At 43.9% G+C, this 23,973-nt stretch overlaps 1 protein-coding gene across 1 annotated transcript in view; it reads left to right on the top strand.

Annotated features, from left to right (window-relative positions):
• Positions 1–23,973, top strand: part of ADAM12 (ADAM metallopeptidase domain 12) — a gene marked incomplete at both ends in the record, with an annotated part of 311,848 nt that overhangs the window by 226,880 nt on the left and 60,995 nt on the right. Inside the window, 5 exons of the mRNA XM_080911836.1 lie at positions 2,102–2,167; positions 3,314–3,385; positions 9,431–9,600; positions 12,314–12,398; positions 16,012–16,160. Of these exons, the coding sequence (XP_080767962.1) occupies positions 2,102–2,167; positions 3,314–3,385; positions 9,431–9,600; positions 12,314–12,398; positions 16,012–16,160 (542 nt within the window). The remainder of the gene's footprint in view (positions 1–2,101; positions 2,168–3,313; positions 3,386–9,430; positions 9,601–12,313; positions 12,399–16,011; positions 16,161–23,973) is intronic.

The following is a 23,973-nucleotide window of genomic DNA, read 5'->3' on the forward strand; positions in this document are numbered from 1 at the left end:
AGCCATGTTTTTGTCTGCATGATTAGCTACATTTGTTCATGGTTGAACAGGGTATATTGGGGGGGGGGGAAGGGGGCGGGAGAGGAATTGACTCCTGGGAGCTGGAAAGTTGGCATAGTCAGTAAACTGCATTCTACTCCTGGTTCCTACCCCCCCATCACCCATGTACAGAGTCGGGCAGCAGCATGCACCTGTCATCCCTGCACCGGCAGAGGAGGGGGAGATGGATCCCAGGGACTCACCAGCAAACCAGCCTAACTGAAATGATAAAATCCCAGTTCATTGAGAAAGAATGTCACAAAAAAAAAAAAAAAAAAAAAAAAAAAAAGGTAGAAAGGGTTAGAGAAGACACCCGCCATCAACCTCTCATCTCTACATACATTGTATGGGGGGGGGGTACACATACTCGTGTGTGTTCTCTCTGAGTATGTACACAAACACACACACACACACACACACACACCCCTACGGGATCATGCTACAAACAGATATACAAGCAGCTACCACAGAGGTGAGGAAGGAAAGGATGGAGCAAGTTCTATTCCTGTGGCCACTAAGGGGACAGCACAAGACTCTTTATTTCCAGAAGTGTCTCATTTTGAACACACAGTAGGGGGCTAACTTTTGCCTTTCTGAGTTAGTAGCTAGCACCTCGAAGCCTGCCTGTGCAAACAGTTACCAAGCCTGACAGTTTCTCCTTGCAGCACCGTGAAAGCGTGAGAAATTATACCTTTCATGGTACTTTATTTTCCTTCCTCCATGAGGTTTCCAGATTTCTTCAGGGACACCTAAATTCATGAATCAGCACAGCTGGGCAGCAAGGAGGAACACCACTATAATACAAACATTTTTCTTGTAAAAATCTGTTTGGAAGATTCTAGACTGCTGGAGATTTGCTTCATGAAAGATGTTTCCCTCCGGATTATGTGACTGGAAACCTGATTCAAAGCATGCCTTCATCTCTTTTGCTTTTGTCTGGACAAGTGGTTGTAACATTGAGTTTTCAGCTTAAGCCCTGTATGAGACTTAAGTCATAAACCAGCAGTTTTGGTTGGGAAGGACCAGAGACAAACTCAACCCCCACTTCCTTCAACTGCGTGTTATGGCAGAAACAGAAGGCTTTGCCCCCCCCCAACTTTTTGTTTTGTTTTAAATGTTTGAGTTTTTTGAGACCACCCTCCATGAATTGTTTTATTTCCCCTAAACTGGACTTTGGGATCCTCCCAGTAATTTTCAGAAGAGTACACATGCTTTCTGAGGAAGCTTGATTAAAATGTTCTGACCTGCCTTGGAGGCCATCTTGTTTGAATCTATATCTCTACTGCTGAGCGCCCTGTTCTGCACCTAGATACAGTTTCCTATTCAGCTGCTCAGCTCTTGCCAATATCAACCCTCCCGTGTAATCTCCCAGGCCTTTTAAAAGATACTGTTTCTTCCTGGTCTCTGCCTGCTCCTTTGTATTTTGTCTCTCTGCACCTCCCTTTGCCTCTCTGCTTATCAGCATCTTCTGCTTCAAGCTCTGTTCTTAAATGACTGGCCACAAGCATCCCTTCCCCAGAAAGAACACAGAATTTCCCAAAGGGATCACAATATCTCTATAAAGTGTATTCTCCTCTACTCTCCTCAAAGCATAGAGCAGATGCACATGGGGCATAAAAGTTGAAGAAACACCAGTGACAGGCTGGGCTCCAGTGCAGCCTTTAGAGATCTTCACACTCATGTGTAATCTACAACAGCAAGCTTTTGCTGGCCCTGGTTCTAGAATGTTCTTTGAAGATGTTTGTGTGTTCATTTTGTTTAAAAGTGACCATGACTGCATTTAAATTCACAATCAATAAGACTACAAGAATGTTAAACTCCTTTTTAGGGTTTCCCACATGGAAGTGGAAACCAAATCACCCCTTTGAGGCTTCACAAGATCACTAGGTCTGGGAGTCAACCTCTACAGGGTACACAGCCACAAGGCCCAAGAGAGGAAGAGTTTCCCCTCCAAATACTGTTATTGTTTATTATTGGTATCCATTTTTAAAAGACATGCACAGTGTTCTAAATACCTCCATGAAGTACTACAGGAAATTAAAGTCTCATTTTCTTTTGACAGCATAAAAGAGAGACCCTTAAGATGACCAAGTATGTAGAGCTGGTTATTGTGGCAGACAACAGAGAGGTAAGGGGCCTGTGACACTTCTCTGTAAGACTGGTCTCAAAAAGAAGTGAAAGAAAGTACTTGCCCAATTAGAACTATCTTTATCTCCATTGTCCATATCTTCTTAGGAACATTGGAGATGAGACTTTTTAAAAAATGGGCTTTTTTGATCTGAGGAAGCATAGACCATTTAAGTTGCATCTAGTGTAATATAATCATTGCAAAGTGAACCCGAAAATAACACAGGGTTTCACTGTAGCTAATCTCTCCAAGTAAGAAGAATCATCTCGAGAGAATGAGAGATGGCTTTAAATTACATTTTGGGAGAAGTTGAAAATGTTTAAATTTGGATGGATGGATGGGTGGATGGATGGATGGATGAATGGGTGGATGGATGAATGGCTGGATGGGTGGGTGGGTGGGTAGGTGGGTGGATGGGTGGATGGGTGGATGGGGGATGGGTGGATGGGTAGATAGATGGATGAACGCCATACAAACATGGTAGAAAAATTCTTTCCTCTTGTGATAATAGTTTTGCACTGTTGTTTCATCTTTCAATTTATTTTTAATCAATTTTCTTTAGATTATCTTCCCTATTGTTTCTTACCATTCCATTAACATATCATGAATTGGTGACATTTTTCTCCTAAACATGTTTAACATCCAAGAACAAAAAACAGCTTGACAAGTTCTCAGAAAACTCTCCCCATTCTGGAAGGGCAACTTAAAGAAAAGAATATGTTGACGTTTTCCCCATTCTTCTTGGACAGGTTGCCATGAGCTTTTCTTACTTCTCATATTTAATGTTTAAAAGTGAATATTAAGGAAGTATCTCAGGAAGTTAAAATCAAGGCAATGATATGAAAAGTTGCTTTAGAGTCTTCCCGTTGTCCATTTTATCTTTGCCAAAACATGTTCCATCCTCCATCATTTATGAAGTTGGAAGAATTGCAGAAGTTACTGTCCTATGAGCCCTTGGCTCAAGCCAGTTGTAGGGAACTTTGGGGACTCCACAGCTGGGGAAACTACCTGGCACAACAAAAGCCCCTTATACTGTACTGGAAGGCGCCCCAGGAATACAGGGTGTCACCAAAGCCCAGAATCTAGGAGGAGGAATCCTGATTGATATTCTTACCATTATTGATGCTGGTGTTTAAAATTTTTAAGTTTCAGAGGCAAGGAAAAGATCTGGAGAAAGTTAAGCAGCGATTAATAGAGATCGCCAATCACGTTGACAAGGTAAGTTCCTTTGCAGGTGATTAAATCTCGCAGATCATGCCAGTGTTCAGAAATGAGGTCAGGAAAACTAAACACACTTCCTCTGACTTAACAGAAAGATTTAAATCTGCCCCTATGGCCTGTGTTTGTCCTCTGAGTGGCCAGTCCTCTGAGCAGGTGCTTTCCAGGTTCTGGGCAACTTAAGAGAATTCAGTCCTAGGTGGGCTGGACTATGATGACTTTAGGTACTCAGCTTTCTCTAGGATCTTGTCTTGCCAGGAAGTGTTCCAACATGAGATTTCTGGACAATGCATTAGACAGAATTCTGGTAGGGTACATTGAAACTTCAAGAGTTTGGTAGCCTGGCCTGCTCCCTGCTCTCTAGTGTGGAGTTTATGATGCACCAGTGTGGACTAGAGTGTAGACAGACTAGAGGGTGGGCTTTACAAGCTCCACTGTCGGGACCAAGTAGCTGACTTCTGGCTCAGTTACCACATTATTCCCCCTCCTTCCATCAGTATGATAGATACCTGTAAGGAAAATTGTGGACGAGGGTACCTTTATTTTTACTTATGGCTTTGAGAGTCTCGGGCTGAGGTCTCCTGTCTCCAAGGCTCTGGACTATTATGACAGAGAGTGTATGGTAGAACACAGTTGCTCAATTTGTGGTAGCCATGGAGCTCAGAAAGTCAAGGAATGACCCCCAAGTGTATCCTTTAAGGACACACCCTTTTAATCCTTAAACAAGCTGCTACTCACAGTAATAGCACCATAGTATCACTCCAGCCAGGCAGTGACCATATAATTATGTCAGAATCTTCAGAACCCAATCACATCTCAAGGGCTGATGAAGCAAGCCATTTGCAGAAGCTCCTTGAAGAACACTTCCTTTAAGAACAACTATTGGAAGACCCAAGCTGGGAACAAGGGAGACCCCACTACCATTTTCACAAGATGATTTCTGGGGAGAAGAGCCCCCAAGGAATCCAATTCCTTCTACAGCTTTCCAACAAGGAAATGAGGGTTCTGTCTAAAGTACCTTTCTCTCAGTGGCCCTCCTGATAAATAGAATCTGGACTATTTGGGCTGGTAGCTCTCATCTGAGTCAGGGCTTCTCTCGATGGCTGATGCGGAGGGGCAAGGGGTTTGACTTCTTGTTTGCTGGCAAAGGTGGGAGAATCACTTAGACTTCTATGAGTGTTTTCAGATGTCCCCTGGAGACACTCATATTCTATGTGGCTGCACCAGGGCTCAAAGCTGGGAATTCACCGGGTATAGGGCTATCCTACAGATGTCACCAGTGGAGAGAAGAGACAGCGCCAAGCTAGGTCTGGCTGTAGCTGTGTCTCTCCCAGCCAAGATTCTATGACATAACCACCTTTCACACAGAGCAGTTTGGAAGGACTCCTTGCTCCATCTTTTTTTTTCTTTTTTTACTTTATTTTAAAAAACAAAGATAAATGTAGAATTCCAAGCAATCCTGTTCTGTTCAACTCTCATTTTTAGTGCTTAGAAGGAGGAAGGCAAAAGTCCTTCCATAAATTCATCTATAGCCTACAAGAGCTTATAGACCACACTGTCCCAAATCTGTCCCAAATTCTATGTACCATGGAATTAGAAGCCATATCTGTAGTCCTTTTTGTAGTCATAGCAGACTCATAGCAGGTAGACATAGAAACCCTTCCTTCTGTACCCAAGTGACAGCCCTTCAATGATACCATGAGCAGAGGTCTCTAGAGTTGCAAGTGAGGGCCACTCACTTGGTAAAGCATGAACCTGGGAAATATGTCAAGCATTGCACAGGAATTAAAGCTGGGTCATAGTGACTGAAGATGTGGGTTAATTACCCACCTTCTATGCATGAAGCACTAAGTGCCATCCCTGGCACCATGTAAACTGGCCGTGGTGGAGATTGCCCGTAATTCCAGCCCTTGGAAGGTAGAGGCAGGATATGTGAAGTCTAAGGTCATCCTCACCTACAGAGTGAGTAGGGGGCTAGCATGGGCTACCTGAGACCTCTCTAAAATGAAAAAGCAGAATCATAACCAGGCTACGGTGCTAGAATTCCTTGGGACATTGTTTTTTTGTTCCTGTGACTACCCTTTAAAATAGTGCTTCAAAAATCCTACCCTTCCTACTCTACTCTGTTCGACCTGGGAAGAGGCTTGACACAGATCCATCCAGAGTTTGCCAAAAATTGGTGACATAAAGCAGAGACAAAGTGACAGAAAGTGAAAGGGCTAAGTAGTTAAGAGACCAGGCCAGCACACTAACATCACCGAGACAGACTGTCATCTGATAGCCCACACCCCCTCTTCCCTAAAGAGGGAAAGAGCTTATCCTGACCCTCAGAAATAAAAGGAGATGATGGGCTACATTAACATCTAACTAGAAACTGCTGAAACCCCATTTTAAGAAGTGATAATCTGGTCCTCTGCCCTTATCTGTCTTTACATGTTATTCTAGGTTCTATCTTGCTTCAGTTCATAAAACTGAAAATGAGAAGATGGGGGAGGGGTCTATTAACAGTTTGTGCTAGTCATTAAAAAGCAATAAATATGCTTCTAGAAGACCTAGTGGGCTCAGTCAAGTGTGCCAGACTGGACAAAGCAGGGCTGAGCTAATTCACTGAGCACAAAGACATGTTTAGCCCTGGTATTCCTGTTCACCTTTCTACAGCTCCTAGAGACCCTGGAGAGGACACTCAAACTCCTTGGGCAACTCTATCCAGAGCTGTTGGCTCCAGGCAATGTCAGACTTCCCAGTTTCACTTTTGCAACTACACTCTTGGGAGAGTCTCAGCCCAAAACTCATTGACTCTCTCAGTGGCCACTTCCTCATTTGCTGACATCTTGGCTGAGCATTTTGGGCATTCTAAACTAATAGCCATTTAGCTGCAGTGGCTTGGAAAAAGAGAAAGCTTCAGACTGGAAGACAGAGAAGTGACTCAGAGACAAAGGCAAAGTCCTAAAAAGGGTTAGGAAATTCCAGGTAACAGGATGATGTTCGTGTGTCTATAAAAAGCCTTTGGAGCATTCTTACTGGGTCCCCATTACACTGTCCCAGAAGCAGCAGAGTGGGCATCTGTGGACCAAAGTTCTGCATCTTGAAATCATCACTCCAACCCGGCCTTCTTGAGCTATGATGTCAGCTCCAAGCCTCAGTAGCCATCCTCTGAATTACTTCTGCTGTCTTCACTCTTGTGACCACCCCATCTTTACCCCACCCCCACCCCAAGCCAGTCGCCTGAAGAATAAAAGCTCTCCTGGGACCCTAGGACATTCTACCTCCCTCATTTCTTATCCATTTCTTCCAGAAAGCTTTGGCCCCTCCACCACACCATTCTCTGGACTTCCTGTGGGTGCTATTGCTCAGTGGGATAGCATCTCAGTTGTTAACTGGATTCATGGTAGCATGTCCCATGCCCTAAAGCTTTGCACTAACCTCTGAGCAGCTGCTACAGGGTAAGGCTATCCTAATCTTTATTTGTTCTCCCTGTGCCACATTCCTGCACACAGCAAGAACTGACAGCAAACATTTATGGCTGTTGCATATATAGGACAATCACTTACGTGGGTCTCTGACTGTGTCTCCATACATCCTGGGATCCCTAAGCCAGGCAGGCAGCTGCTAAGCTCCGTTTGACCTACATAGGCCTGTGAGCTTTGCTGGAAGTCTGGAGTCGCAGTACTCACAATGTGGGTTGGCAGTATTAATTATTCAAATCACGGCATCAGGGTCAGCCTGTCTAGGTACCAGCCCAGTCATGCAGATGTGATCCTGAATAATTTACCTGGCCCCTCCAAACCTCGGTGTCTTGACACTAAAATGGAAACAGTAACAATTCCTAACTCATAGAATCACTTGGTGGACAAAACCAGGGTTTAGGAAGCGCCTTGGCACCAAGCCAGAGTCATGCTTGTGCTCATTAAACTTTACCAACGAGAACCAAGATGACCTGTGGGCAGACCAAGGAAGAACACTCAGCGAAGATAGTAAAGGGCAGTGGATAAAGGTTTGCTGTAGGCAGAGCACACATGGAAGTTAACCAACAGCGCCAACCTTAGAGAGGGACTGACTAAGCCTGAAATCTAGGGTAGGCTGTGGTTTGTTTGAGAGGGCTCACAGAGAACTACAACCTCTCCATTGGTAGGATCAGCCTCCCTGGTTGGCATGTTGCTGAGTGAGTGCTGAGAAAGACGAGAGGTTAAGCTGAGCAGCCCTTGGTTCCTGTTTCTATTAGATATTCCTGGGAGGACACTGAGAAACAGTGTCTGTTTCTCAGAAGACAACCCTCAAGGCCACTCAGGATATCTGGCTCTTAGGGACTCTCTTAGAAAGCTGGCATGAATACCAGCATTGAATATTTGTTTTCCAATTACTGCGAACTTTGTATATGAAACGGCTGGGAATGTCATCTTGAGCGGTGCCCCCTGATTTGAGCAAGCATCATTCAGGATGATCCTGGAACTGTTTTTCCTGGGAAACTCGGGCTTTTGCAAATAGGTACAAGTCGTGCAATTTCTTGATTAAAAACATATCATCAGACAGCATTTTGTGTATATAATTGTCTCATTAACGTATTAATTTCATATGGTCTTTGTTATCTGTTTAACCCCAACTTGGACCACTGCAATCAGCATAGCCTGTGACATAATTTGTGCCCCAGCTGAGTTCTTTGAGTTCTTCTGCTGACCCTGTGTTCACATGTGACTCTGGGGATCAGCAATGGGAAAGATGAGCTTCCTTGCATGGGGTTAAAAATCTGGGGTCAGAGGCTCTGCCTTAGGGAGTTCCTTGCTCTTCAGCTCACCACATTGGAATGGTGCTTAACTCCCATGTGCAAAGCTGCTGGGATTTTTGTTCCTTGCTGGACAGATGTTACTAGAAATTTAGAGGATCTGCCTCCCTCTGGAGTTGGCTATAATGCTATGCTTTTCTCCTGTGTATCTAGGGTCTCAGAAGCAGGGGGAAGGGACTTTGTTGTTGGACTTGTATGTCAATGGCATCAAAAGATTAATAGGGCAACAAGGTGACTTGTGTCTTTATCTCTTAGCTGGGACCACAGAGTCATCTCCCTGTCAGTGTGCGGTTACATATGAACCAAGGGAGATTTGGAACAATTTACATGGCCCTACCCAGACTCATGTCTTGACTATAAAGGGATGATATCAGTTCTTAACTGTATAGTTACATTGTGGACTGAACTGTGGACCTAGAAGCCCCTCAGCATCAAACACAGGATAGACAGATGTACATTTCATGTTGGCTAGCCACTCATACTGCCCCTCTAGGCTTAGAGGAGACAGAAGACCTGTCTTCCCCCACCTCCTATGGAAGGGGAAGGTGGCTTTGGTTGGAGCCATTGTTCCCTATATGTAGGGATGAAAGAGAAGACTCCCTTTTAGTCTGCTCAAAGCTTTCTCTCTCAAGATCCTGTGAAAAGAGTTCCACATGACAGATCTTTCCATCTCACTTTTTGATATAGTAAGAAAAATATGGTCATAAATTTAGTGTAGAGGGTTTTATCTATGTTTCTGCCTTTCTGAAAGGCACTAAACTTACTAATTTGATAGGTGATGGAACATGATAGTGTCAGCCAAGGCAAAGTCTTTGCTGAGAAATTCAGATTCATTTTCAGTATCTCATAGACAGAACACTGTACTTGAAATAAAACTATTATTATTATTATTGGTGGAAGTGTCTTATGATCTTCATCTGGTTTTTTTCTTGCAGTGGATATTAATTTCCAGCATACTAAATGGTAACCTACATCTATAGGCGTACTTAAATCATAGAAAGTTGTTTCTATGCACGTGCAGGTAGACAGGGCAGAAATGGCTGATGACATTAACTTTGAATTGGTCAACATTTGAGAGTCCAGTTAACAGTCCACTTTGCAGTGAGTACTAAGATTATTTCTTAAACTCTGTTGCCATGGGAACAAAGGTGCACAGAGAAGGCTTTTGGTGACTTTCAAGAATGAACTGCAAATAGTGAAATCAGTTCCAATTGTCTCTTTAAGTTCCTGACAATGTGATCATCCAAGGATGCCCATTCTCTTAGTTTTACAGACCACTGAACATCCGAATCGTGCTGGTGGGAGTGGAAGTGTGGAATGACATTGACAAATGCTCCATAAGCCAGGACCCATTCACCAGCCTCCATGAGTTTCTAGACTGGAGAAAAATAAAGCTTCTGCCTCGAAAATCTCATGACAACGCTCAGCTTATCAGGTGAGCAATTCCTCTATTGAAGGTGAAGCCCCATGAGCTCATACTTTCCTGGGATCAGCAGAGCCACATCTGTCTACATAGCTTACTGGTTCCTCCAAAGGGCTTGCTTCCCAGCCTGCATCAGGGTTCAAGCACATTCCCCCTGCCTCTGACATCACACATTCATCGGGGAAGTCCCCTGTCCCCCTGCAGGACTCTCATTTATGGTCTCCTCCTTGTAACCCCCCCACCCATAACTGGGTATTTTCCTTTGCTAGTTTTTCTGGTATTAGTAGCATTTCTTAATAAGATTGCCTCAAGTAGTCTATCATCAGTGGAAAAATCTGTTTTGACAAGATCTGAGAGCAAAAGATCTGAGTGAAGATTGTCATGTGCCTGGGGAAACAGGGCCTTACTCCCCTGTTGGAAGAGTTCTCTCTGGCTTTCCAGGTTAGTGAGTATCTTCCTGACCTAGTGATCTTCACCCGGTCAGTATCCACTGGGCACCTGCTAGGACCCAGGTAGGTTCTTTGAACATAACAGTGACCAGTATTAGACCTTCTTGCTCTGATTAATATCTATCTGTCTGCTGAGAGAAAGCAGAAGGATAGAAAACATTAGAGTAGCAAGTGCCCCGTGGGGCTGTGAAATGAAGGGGGGTACAACTGTCCCACAGCATATGGTGAGTGACTCCTAGCACCTTTGCATTTAAAAGAAAAGAATGTCCCTATATTAGCCCGAATCCATAGGAAGCAGATGTTTTTGGGAATGGCACATGTTTATTTTAATCTTTAGGCACTTTATACTATTATTTGTTTGTTCTCGTGTAACTTAAATCACCAAAGTAAAGCCCTCAGACACAAGGGTCCCTGTTCTTTGAGCAGTCACATCTAGCTTGTTGAACATTCATGAGAAGGGAAAGAGATAGTTCTGCCCTGTGTTCCCTTTAGGAAACCTCTCTACTCTCAGTCTGCCGGTGGTCCCTGACTGTAGCCATTTACTGTAGCCATTTCCCCTGGGTCCCCTGTGAACGTGATTGGGTTCTTCCCATTTTGTGCACTGATCAGTCCTGTACTGTTAAAAGTACATCACATGTACTTTAAGTTGGAATGCTTTGTTTTTGTCCCCCCCCCCCATAAAGGAATCTGTTCAACCTAAACATCTGGAAATAAGTTAACATCTTTAACCTTCTTAATATACTTGCATATGTAGTTGTAACCATTCATATGGTCTGTGTATGTGAGCAGCTGTAAATACAACGGCTGAATGAAGTGCCTACCGCTGTGAATATGAGTGTAGAGTTGGCACTCCAGATCTAAGGGTTCCACGCCCATGGATCTAACCAACCCCAAAACAGAAATGCTCAAAGAAGAGGTCATATCTTTATTGAGCATGTGCAGACCTTCACCTCTGTCATCTTTGAATAATTCAGTGTAATGACTGATAGACAACTTAGATTGCATTAAGGACAAGTAATCCAAAATTGGATTGTATAGATACATAGGTTCTATGCAAACGCAATGCCATTCTATGTAAGGAATTGAGTGTCTATAAGTTGTGGTACCCACAGAAGATTCAAAGTTTCATCTTTATAGATAACAAGGGATGGTTCTAGTTCCATAAATAGACAGACAGACAGACAGATAGATGGATGGATAGATAATTAATAAGAAAACAAAAAAAAAAAAACAGGAGAGGAACAGAAAAAACAATGGTATATATATACATGCTACCTCTGTCCAATTAATTATTGTGAAGATTTCATTTTATTTTATTTACATATATGAGTGTTTGTCTACATGTACCTCTATGCACCACATGTGCCTGATGCCCACAGAGGCCAGAAGACAAAGTTGGATCCCCTAGGACTAAAGTTACAAACAGTTGTGAGGTGTGAGTTGTGGGTACTAGGAATCGAATCCAGGTCCTCTAGAAGAGCAGGCAGTTCTTATTTTAACCTTGAGCCATCTCTCCAGCCCCATATTTGACTTTTTAAACTGTAACTGCATTGTCTGTTAGTACCTGGATAATGTGACATGGCTAAGTGCCATGATTACTTTGTAGGAGTCCGACAAATACAGCCTTAACATTTCAACGCATGCGTCTGGAATTAAAAAACACATGTGATTAGGTTGAGATTCCAGATAAGAGAAGGCCTTCTGGAAGTTCCCTTCCAGAAGCTTCCTTCCCGATGTCAAGCTTTGTGGGTGCTTACTTATTCTACACTAGCTCTGGAGAAGTGATTGCTTTACTGCCGATTTCGGTCTCAAAAGCTATATTGCCAGAACACTTTGAAGGCTTCCATGTCTGGAGATGATGAGTTACACAGGAAAGCAAACTCTAGCTACAACAGCAAATTTCCCAAGCTGTCTCCTGTGTTTCCTTTAGCAAACAGTGATTCCTGGTGACTTCTCGGTCTTTCCATCAGCAAGCATTGTTTCCAAGGAAAAGCTCCTTACAGGAAGCAGGCAGGCTACAACTTATAAATACAAAGCAATGCCTGGCCACTGTCTGAGTCTGGACAGCAAAACTCTACAAGAGTTATGGGACCATCTTGCAACTGGAAAAGTAAAGTGTAATGAAAAAGAGATAAAAGTCTCAAGTAAATACTGCCTCCTGGGGCTGTTTGCATCATTGAGCATTCTGTGGCAGGCCTGCCTAAAAAAGATTTGAAATGTTAGGAAAAGTACCTGTAATATGTGAGATTAAAGGAAGTCCTTCCTTTGTTTTGTAGTGGGGTTTATTTCCAAGGAACCACCATTGGCATGGCACCTATCATGAGCATGTGTACTGCAGAACAGTCTGGAGGAGTTGTCATGGTAAGACAAAGATACCTTCTGGGAGATGGCTTCCCTGTCTAATGATTTCCCCAGGAAATCTACTCTTGTCAGACCTCCTGAAGCCAGCTCCTTCCCATTGATGCTTTCTAGATTTGCCTCTAACTTTTACTCTACCCATATTTATGATTTATTTTCCCACATGTGGGGGGAAAGATTAGAAGACACAGATAGTCTTCAAAAAAGGCAGATATGGAAGAGTGGCTCCTCCTGTGGAGAAATATCTCAACTTGGGACTATTGGTCAAAGCATCTCAATCAGGGAAAGTTTCCTGATGTTGGGATGAGCAAGGACATGGGGGTTGCCCTCTGTGCTCAATTTGGGGTTGTGTGTGGGAGGGATAGACTGTGGTCTCACCAAATGTTGCCACTCAAGTGATTTTTTTTTTTTTTTTGATGGTTCTGCCCCTGCGCCCAGCAGTCAGAAGTTTGAGGTTTTTCACTACGTACCATTGCAGATGCTTTCCATACCTTCTGGCCAGAGCACAATTTGTCTTTATCATAACCTTATTCTTGGAAGGCAGAGGCCTGGGTTTTATTGCTTTACAGGGCTAACTTTGTCATATAGGGGCTATATCTGTTTGTAGAAGGAAGTACAACGAGAAGTATGTTTGAGATTTCTTATGCGTTTAATGGAAAGAACATAGACTTGCTGCCCAACAGGGGGGCTCCCTCCCACTCTAACCCTCCTGAAAGTTCTAGAAGGGATTCTCATATCAGACTGTCCCTTGAGAATCTAGTGCCCAGCACAGTACCAGCTCTCAGACAGGGAGTATCCTCGGAGCCTGTCCCTCTGTGTCCATTAAATCTTGCCCTTCCAAGAAGCTGTGACTTTCTCCCCCCACCCTCCACACAGAGCTTCCTGAGTGTTTGGTTGTAGTGAAGGATGGGAACTGTTACATTCTGCTGAGTGTTATTTTCTCTGCATACTGCCTAATCTAATCTTTCTAGTGATGGTGCATAAACATTTTCCTCCCGTCTGGGAGCAGTGGTAGGTAATTTATGCAAGCATGCACTGCGTGGGCAGTCTATGTGGAGGGCCTGCACCCACTCACTGGATCACTGGCTTGAACCGGCTCCTCTCAGGTTTCCTTTGAACATGGAAGCCCTGCCGGTGATCTCCACCATGGAAGTCACTGGAAAGTTTGGGGTTTTTGCTGGTGCCAGATTCATTTCAAGTCAGATTGCAGCTATGTTTTCATAGAACAGATTGTAAAGTTTTAAGAGGGAGTAATTTTCAGTTTCATGGTTCCATGGTTAGTCGCTACTGACTTCGCCACTTAAAACTGGCACAAATACGTTTAGGAGCCAAAATGGAATTCTTTATAAGCAAAGCAGGTCCCGCCCCTGCACAGGACTAAAGCATCCCATGTCCCACATGACAGGGTAAGGGACTTGTGACTTGTCAGCCTGTATTCCTTGCTCTGTTTTCAAAGAAGTCATTACCAAGAGCCCCTCCTTAAAACCTAGCAGAAGGAAAGAAAAAACTATTTTGTTTTAAATATGTGAAAAGAACATGAGAATAAATGTCACTTGTGTGTCATGCCAGGAGAGTCAAGTCAGGCTCAAAGTTTTAATTATCAAGAGGGCTAAAGAACTGGCTCAGAGTTCATAATGCTGTCATTCCAGAGAACTTACATGGGTTTGGTTTTCAGTCCCCAAGGCAGGCAGTTCCTGACTGACCTCTTGTAACTCCAGCTCCAAGGGATCCAAAGCCCACTTCTGGGCTCCATGGCCACTGCACTCATGTAGAAAAACCCACACACAGACACACAGGCATGTACACACATAATTAAAAAATAAATAAAAATTTTAAAGAAGTTGGCTTTACCAATTAGACGGCAGACAGTATCTTTACACACACCGCTTTTATTCCACAAATACCAAATAGGATGGAAGTCGCCATCACACAACAGCTGTAACTTCTGTAGCATTCATAAAACAGGAAAACCAATATCCTGTTCAGACCTGAAACATTAGCACTAGCTTTCCATTACTGTGTCCTGAGGTTGGATTCGTGTGTATTAGGTGCAACCATCACCATTACCCACGGACCCTCAGTATAGAGAAACTAAGTGGTTGACAAGATGGGCAAACCTTTATAGAGATAAAAATATGATTTCTAAAACCATTTCCCATTTTTTTCAAGATAAGTAAACTATTAGTTTTAGTAATTTAAAGTCATGCCTTTGTACCTAACTAGCCTTAAAAAATGTTAATTTGGACATGGTGTCAAACACATTTTAAAAATGTCCCTAATTGTAAGCAGGTATAAAGGATTTATCAGTAGTCCTTAAGACAGATTCTAAATTGTCCTTTATTCTTGATGCAAATACAACTCAAAAAATAAAGATAAAACCGATAATTCACCAGACAGGAAAAAAGTCAACAGTTAAGCATGTTCGGGGAACAAGTTCCTTGAATTATGTTGCCAAGCATGCTAAGGAAACTCAGCCCTCCATATGTTGCCATGACAATATTCTCCTCATTAATGCGTGTTATTAAGAATTGATTTCCTGAAACATAAAATCTGCAATACTTCTACAACAAGAAACTGTAAAACGTAAATGTAGTAATTTATCAGGAATTTCATCTATTCTAAGAACAGCTTGCTTTCTGTACATGCTATTTTGTCCTAGACAAGAGGCTGGTGACAGCCTGCCCTTGATCTATAACATCTGCCAGCCCTCACAGAAACACACCTTTACCCAGATCTTTATGAAGACTGGAAAAAAGAGATCCTTCTTAGACATAATATCATACTCTCTTCTGGACATGTTTTCAGAAACCTGTTATCTCTTTCCTGGGTAACGCAAACCAAACTCCAAGCAAGATATTTCCTTGCCCTCACTAGCAGAATTTCTATAAATCACATCAACTAATTATCCAATCTTAGATTAAGTTAAATGACATTTTTTAGTTATGTTTAAGTATGTACTTGAGCCAAGCTACCCAAGAAGGATATTAAGCTATTAAGCTGGAGGGGGCCACTAGTGTTTGCTGATGCCAAAAGGTCAGTGTGAATCCCAGCAGCTGCATCAGAGAATTGGCCTTCTTTCTCTATGCCCAGGGTCAACTTGAAGGGCCAGTAAGACTACGACATAACTGAATTGTAATCTTAATCCAATCAATTTCGGTAAATGATGTTACATAATCATCTACTTCTGTAGGTTGACGAGATCCTTTCCAGAGTCATCCCCCACCAGTCAGAAAGGAAGAAACAAGGTTAAGTCTAGCTGTTCAGGGTCGAAAGGTCTGAAAGCAGCTTTTATCCTCTTAATCAGGCAGCCTTTCTCTTCTATCATTAGGCATAAATTTTTGCCTCTCTCAAAGGTGTTTTGTAGAAGGAAGATCAGCAAAAATCCTCATGTTTAATAAGATGGCCCTCAGAAGAAGAACCCCCAAATGGGCTTAATGAAATAGACCATATTCCTTCCCATGGCCAGAGTTAATAGCAAGGCTCTGTATTGGGCCTTTATGGGGAATTCAGTTAAACCAAGTGTTAATGATGAACAAATGCCAAGGGGAGGGAAGACGGCCGAGAAAAGGCCAAGCAGATGTGAACTGTAAATCTCTACTCTTGTATTTTCTTCGAGGACCATTCAGACAGCCCCCTTGGTGCCGCAGTGACCTTGGCACATGAGCTGGGCCACAACTTCGGAATGAACCATGACACACTGGAAAGGGGCTGCAGCTGCAGAATGGCTGCGGAGAAAGGAGGTTGCATCATGAACCCTTCCACGGGGTACGTACCAGGCTCCAGTGACCCGAGAGTTAGCAATGCACAACCTGAATCATGCTCTGAGAAATGTCTTGGCGAAAGAGGATAGCGCTCCCTCCCCCAGCGCCCCGGCTGTCTGACAGAAGAATCTGTAGAGGTTTCCTAGAAGAAATCCATGCACAAGTAGCAAGAATCAACTGTGTGCTCTTGGGAGGCCTGGACAGCCAGCTTCATTGGCACATAGCACAAGGGCTGGCCTCATCTCTGAGAAGCAGTGGAGACGGGTGCTGTGATTTAGAAATCACAGATTATCCCACAGTCTCAGCACATGTTTCTGATTTGAGCATAGTTTCAGCTGACACTGGCCAGAGAAACCAGGCTTCTGAGGGTCTTGAGAGTCTACCCTACAGAACTGAAATTGGTTATATGTTCTAGAGGGTCTCCTCCTGGAGCATGCTGGGTAGACGATGCTTTTCAACTCCAGTTAGGTAAGGGTGGGTTACAGTATCCATGTTGACAGACCATTTCACTGGACCTTGGGGACTTGAATGAAATGGCTTTCTAGTCCCATTATTGTAGACCTTGAATGAGGTGGACATAAAGGGCCCTTGGAGAGATTCAAGATGCAGGTGTCCTCTGACAACTCTGAGAGTCTGTCCTAAACTAGAGTTGTGGGCTGATTTAGGAAAGCTTAGAAAGGACAAGTCCATGTTATGTATGGTCCTTGTCCCTTTTATTAAAATCCAAGACCCTGTAGACACTTCTGTCATGGAGCCTGCTGGGTACATTTGTTAAATTTGTGGCACTAGGAGAAAAAGTATTGACTGGATGACCTAACTGGGCTCTGGATAACCAGGCTCTGTGAAAAGGACACACCATCCTGTGGGGGAGAACACTCACCTATGAGCTTTAAAGTCCCAGAGAAGGGGAGGATTGTTGAAGGATGTGGTCTTGCCTTTGCAAACATCGTGGAGAGGGGCTCATTACCAAATAGTTTGTAAAACACCAATCAAGACTGGGCTGAACCACACAGCCCATATTAAAGCATTGCCACCTCATGTCAATCACTGCTCAGGTACCCGGCATCTTAGCAGGTTTTCACTGCCTGAGTCACCCTTATTGGTACTCAAACTTGGCAGAGGCCATCTTTTCATTCCTGCTTCTACCTAAAGCATAATTCAGTGGAATCACAGAGACCTTGTTCAGTGATGACAGGAACCAAGAACCTGACTGAAAGTGAGAATAGTTTAAAGCAACACTATCAGGGAGCTGTAGGCATGACCCACCCTTGGCCCACAGGCTACATACAACCTAAAATAAAGATGAGTTTGGCTTGACACCCACTCAAGACACGATGAGATATTTCTTTTGCAGTTTTATATTTACAACTCAGTGGAGCCATCCTCACTGTGAACTTTACAAGTAGTATCATGTCACAGTGTCAAAGGGTTAGATGTGCCTGCTAGGGACTAATGAGCCTTACTCTCTGAAGGGAAGGTCGGCCACACTGATGCATAATGTTCTCTCTATACAAATTCAAACAGAGGGGAAGAACCAGTTGAACACTTAGGGAAAGGAGCTACTGCTTAGGGTATGAGGTTGGTCTCAAGGTCTGAATCCAGTTTCTGTCTCACTATCCAGGAAGCCTAGATAGAGCCAGCTTCCCTCAGTAGCATGCCTCTGGGTGGCTCAGAGTGGAATTGGCAAGAGTTGGCCTACAGCAGGATGACTTTGTCTATTCTCGTTTTTGATGAACTCATTGGGAGGACAGATCACATGTTCTCTGTGCTTCATCCCCCTGATTATCCCACAGACACTAATACATCCACCCACGCCTCTCCAGAAAGGGTCCCCACTGACCAATGGACTGTGCTGCCAGCTGACTTTCCCAGTGCCTTTTAACTTGTGATAAGAGAAAATGGAAGAGGAGAGTCCAGACAGAGCTCTCTGGGTCGGTGGAAGAAATCATATGTTATCCCAGTTCTGACCTGCTTGTTCCTATGACCCAATTGTTCTCCTACCCACAGGCAAAGAAGCAAGCCCTGGGCCTCGCTGAGCCTTCTTAGCAACATACCTAAGTCCATCTGTATGTCTTTTTCTGCCTCCCAGCCAGCCACCCACTTATCTTCTTGAATAGGAAGCACTGTTTGAGGAAGACCCTACAGCCCTAAAGATTATAGACATCTGCAGGCATGCTTTCGAGCACTCTTGGGGGTTTGTGTGAGGTCTTTCTTGCTGGCAGGTGTCCACAGCAATGCTGACCGATGCAGGCCAAATTACCCCAGAGCTACTCGGACACCTCAGGTAGAAATGACATTGTCAAAAGCTCAGCAAAACATTTTTGGAGTCTTCCCCACACACCAGGGGCTTGCTAATAGCCTTTATTTGATTCATTCCTTATTAGTAATGTCAGAGTTTTCTCTTTTGCTGAGCTTGTGTTTTTGGGGAAATCTTTTTCTATTTGGTTCCCATTTATGATCCCACGTCCCTGTCCAGAGAGTGGTGTTTTTAATTTTCTCAGATGGAGAGCAACTTCCTAGGCAAGTGGATGAATTAATCACAGAAGCCCATAGTGAAGGGGAAGCCAAGGGACCCAGACAATCCCCCACCATCCATCACCTATGGTGGAATTTCCCAGGCTGCTCCAGCATTATCTCATAATGGTAGTTCCCTTGCCTCATAGGGTCCCTGGGAGAGGAGGGGGCGTGGATTGGATGAGATCATGCGCCTCTGTAAATTATAAATCACTCTCCAAAGACAAAGGAGTATTAGTGTCATTTAGTTCACAGAGACAGCAATCACAGAAGTTGGATCTTTTTCAGAATTCCTCTTGGTCAGTAGGTAGGATTTCTGGTTACTGTGGCTGATTTTTAAACTGATCCAAACACCAGCCTTCCTCTTGACTTTTTCCTCCCTGCTGATTTACCCATGGGTGGCTAGAGTCAAAAATGCTGGCTAATTGAAGTCTGAGCCTGAAGGAGACCAGAAAGAGGGAGGCTAATAACAGATTTGATAGTAAGGGTTCTGAATCAAAAGAAATACCAGAAATGAAGTAAAGGGTACATGCTGTAGAGAACCTGGTTTTCCCTTAACACAGTATTTCTGTATCCTAACTCTAGAATTGTGGCCCAATCCTCACCTCTGACAAATAGGACTGGAAGGCCTGCAAATACAAGCATGAAGCAGAAAGTCCTGTGCAGACCGGGATTTCTTTGCCTACAACAGCATAGGCTGGGGGCAGGGAGAGGTCCCCTATGGCTTGTCTCCTTAATTATCAAGAGCCCATGAGTACGTGTGTTTTACGTCTTGAGACTAAGCATTTTAAACCTGCCTTGGATATTTCTCTTTGATGTATGTGGTGTCTAGAGGTTTGTGTGGGAGTTAAACTCAGCAGTGTCCATCTATTAAGGAGCTCCTTGAAGTTCTTGGTCTTTCTAGGTTGAGTGGAATCGCCTTAAGCACATTCATAAGAATAAGGATAAAGGAGTACTGAGAACATTTTTAGAGTTAGCATGATAGTAAATATAACTTGCTACAGTGGGGAAATTAGGATTTACATTCAAAAATAGAGTTGCTAGTTCCTCTAAGTTTTGCAGAAATTATATTATTGAGAGCCGGGCACTTAGGCTGTCTAAGGGGAATGCACCAGAATAGGCCACACATTGTGCTCTTTGATGAATATTGAGTATCCACCCATAACAGGACAGACTCATATCTGTTTGGTTTCCATTATGATCCCACATTCCTGTCCTGAGAGTAGTGTTTTTAATTTTCTCAGATGGCGAGCAACTTCCCAAGCAAGTGGGTGAATTAATCACAAAAGCCCCCAAGTGATGGGGAAGCCAAGGGGGATTTCTTTCATTGTGGTAGAAACAGATGAGAAAAGCAGCCAACAAGACTCCTCCTGCAGGTTGGAGTCTCATAATTGGTCAAAGTGCTGAGATAAGTAACTATTTAATGCTCAGCCATAAATGGGCCTTGTACATCAGCACCTCCGAGGCTCAAGGAACAGCAATGAGTAAGATGCATAAAGAATCCAACGAGCAGGAGGAAGCTGGAGAATGATGAAGATTGCTGACGTCTAAGAACAGCACAGCTCTTTCACTCTTGAACTCACAGTGGCTGTGATTGCCTGCCCAGCATCTGTGCCATGTAGGATCCAGCAACATCCTGTACATGAAATGAGAAGAGGCCCACAGGACCCTGCCCCTCTGTGAGGTATTATTTAAATAGTTAGTAAGGTTGATGAAGAAAGGAAAGGTGTTTTCATTAGGGGTGCATCTACTGATAAGATGTCCTTGATAAAAACAAACCTTCATCCTCACCCCCATCAGCCACCCTAATGAAACTCAATGGTCACTAAACAACAAGAACAAAAAGAAAACATTCGAGTCTAAAACAAGATACTTGGGACAAGAAAGGAACAGCTGAAGTTCTAGGGGTAGAAAATGAAGGGGGTAAATATGATCAAAATATGTACACATATGAACATGTCATAATGAGTGGGGTGGTGGTGGCACATGCCTTTAATATCAGCACTCGGGAGGCAGAGGAAGGGGATCTCCCAGTTCAAAGCCAGCCTGGTCCACACAGGGAGTTCCAAGAAAATGTCAGAGAAAGTCATCATGAAACCTATTGTTTTAAGGAGTATATGCTGGGGAGGTGGCTCAGTCAAGTACCTGATACACAAGCACTGAGAACCTGAGCTCGGATCCACAAAGCCCAGTTAGAAAGCTGAGCACAGGGCTAGAGACCTGTAATCCTCTGCTGGGTGAGTTCAGGTCTCTAGCACCCTCTTACAAAACTGGCAAAACTGAGCCTAGTATCTGCTCCCTATAACCTTAGTGCCAGAAGGGTTCTGGTGATTTCCAACCTGCTAGTCTGGCCAATCAGCAAGCCCAGACTCAGTGAACAGTACGGTAAAATACATTGGAGACTGATTGAGGAAAATACCCAGTGTTGACCTCTGCGCCCCCATACACACATTTTAGAGAACATTCATGGTAGTGGGGAGACAGGCAAGGGATCTGGAGGTGACAAGTTGAAAGAGGCAGAGTTCTGATAGAATATTCTATATGTATGGGGTGAGGGGTATCTCACTCCTGAGCATCTTGTCTACTCTAAGTAGACCTGGGTACCACAGCATCCATCAGTAGGTACTTCTTCTAAGTCCCTCTAAGGCAGTGCTTCTCAACCTTCCTAATGCTATAACCTTTTAATACAGTTCCTCATGTTGTGTTGACCCCTCAACCATAAAATTATTCTGTTGCTACTTCATAATTTTAATTTTGCTACTATTATCAATCATCGATGTAAACATCTGATATGCAGATCCAGTGAGAATTGCACCCCACAGATTGAGAACCACTGCTCTAAGATGCAGAGGAATCTTCAAACCCATTTATGGTACCACATTTCAAATCTCCCCCCCCCCAAAAGTGACCAATAATTTAATTCCCGTGTACAGTGAGCCAGAGTTGAAAGGGGGCCAGCTGAAAATGCATCCGGGAGCAAAGGTCGGCATGAGAGCCTGCAAGAGAGGGAGCAGACAGAGGCTGTCCTCTCCCTGAGCATTGCCAGCTCATCCCAAGCTATGGAATTTCTCTTTGAAGGATATGCCTGGAAATGCATGTCAAGGGGATGGAATGGATAGTGGCTTCCTGTGAAAGCTCCCAGAGGCTGATAAGAAGTACCAGAGCCCAAGAGTCATTGACACAGAGTAGACATCCCATCAAAACCTACCCCCTTCTGAATTCTGAGCAGCTGTGTAAGATCACAGAACACTCTGGACATGAGGGATTTGCAAAGAAGGCACTTAGGTCTCTGAATCATCTCATTTGAGGATGACAGGGCTGTGGGGGTGGATGGTTCTCAGTGAAAAGTTTTATAAAATCTTCATTGTTTTCCCTCAAAGTGTTGGGATAAATGATGGCAATCTTTATCCACGGGAAAGGGGGAAGGGAGAGCTTTAGTAACGAAAGGAGGGCTCCAGGAAGATGAAATGGGACTGGTCAAATCAATTTCATTATCCAGCCAGCCTCTTTGAGTCAGCTCCATCCTGGCTGTAGCTTAGGGAAATGGCCTGGGGGGGGGAGCAGGATAAGCACATTGGGAGGACCTCATTAGTGTATGGCACGCTCCTGTTTACTGCCTAAGTAGATATAGCTTATTGGAAAATAAAACTGGTCCTCTGCAGTTAGGGCAGACTTTAAATGCTGTGTGATATGGTACAGGGCTTAGCAGAATGTCCTTTCCCCTGGCTGCTGTAATAAGCACTGCTTCCTGAGTATCCAGCCCAGGGAAGATGACACAGGAAGGGTACCATCTACCTCCAGGGATGGCACTTGTGCTGTCCTGGGTCAGGGAAGAGGAGACAAATGGGTCCATTTTAGAATTAGAGGAACCGGCACTCAGAAGTCTAACAAGCCACCAAGTTCCTGTGTCACCAAAGTAGAAACCCGGGAATCTAAAGCTGAGTCACCTGCTAAGATTTTTGCCACATGAAAGTAGTCACATCCATATTTGGACTTTAAGTAAGGACAAAGGCCCGTCTCGGGACAAAGTATCCCTTATGCAGCTTCTGGGAGGCAGAAGACTGCCCCGTTTGAGAGTGATTGGGTCTACAAAACTTCAAATTATATCACTGCAGCAGATAATTCTTTCCTGTCTTGGCCTCTTTAATCCAGCACTTTATTTGTGAAGTCATTCCAGCTGACCTCCCTGAGCCAATTTTCTCCCATGCATGAACCCTACATGGCTTTCTCCTCTTTCTAGAAAGTGGTACAAAGGCTTTTACATGAAGGCAAAGGTAATTTCTGGGCCTCTGTGCTAGCCACAAAGAACCATGTTATTCTCCATAAGGTCAGACATTGTTTCATCCATTGCTGAATCCTCAGCATCTGAATAGCACCCAGCATTGTACTAGAACTACTACGTATTTCCTGGATGACAGGGTGGGTACATTGGTGAGTGGATTGATGGGTCAGTGGTAAGTGCATAGATATAAACTGTTGCATAGATGGGTGGGTGGGTGAGTAGAGGGGTAGTGGTGGGTGGGGTGAGGTAGATGGGTGAATGGGTAAGTGGATAGGTGGGTAGAAGTACCGATGGATTAATAGGGAAAGGATGGGTAAGTTGGAGATTTGTGGATGGTTGGGTAGATAGGGGAATGAAGGGGTAGTTAGATAAATGGATAGTTAGATTGATGGTGATGGGTAGATGGATGGACAGATATATAATGGTTGGATGCATAGATGAATGGTTAAATGGAAATTACTGCACAATTGCTCGTTCCCTATTTTAATGACTAATGCTCTAGAGAAGAAAAAAACTGTATGACCATCATCATTTTATCAAATTTAGCATTTGTACAACCTCTGTTTTCCTTTTCTATGTGCACCATGTCTTCATACAGTGGGATTACAATCACAAGAATGACCTCGATATAGTCAACAGAAACACTTTCAGACAAACTGAAAGTAGGGGCTGAGTAAATTCTCAGGATAAGAAGGCCATGTCTGTGGCTGTTCTTTATACAGATCCTGGAGAGGGAGGAGATGAGAGAAATTTGCTTTGCAAATGTGTGCTCTTCCCAGTGGGGCTTTTCCTGGAGGTATGCCAGAAAGCATGCACAGTCTAATAGTTCTAGGACTTACAGACAAAGCCCCTACCACCCCCACTGCACAGCACACTCTGGCATCTTTCTCCTGCTGCTTGTCACAGCCCTGAGAACACGGACACGCGCAGCTCCCTCTGATGAATGAGCAGACTGAAAGTCAGGGAGGACACAGGCCCAAGCTCCTGGCTCCCAGCCCAGTCCTTTGCCCTTCACCAGGTG

The sequence above is a fragment of the Micromys minutus genome (genome assembly GCF_963924665.1).
Source record: "Micromys minutus genome assembly, chromosome: 2".
Classification (NCBI taxonomy): domain Eukaryota; kingdom Metazoa; phylum Chordata; class Mammalia; order Rodentia; family Muridae; genus Micromys; species Micromys minutus.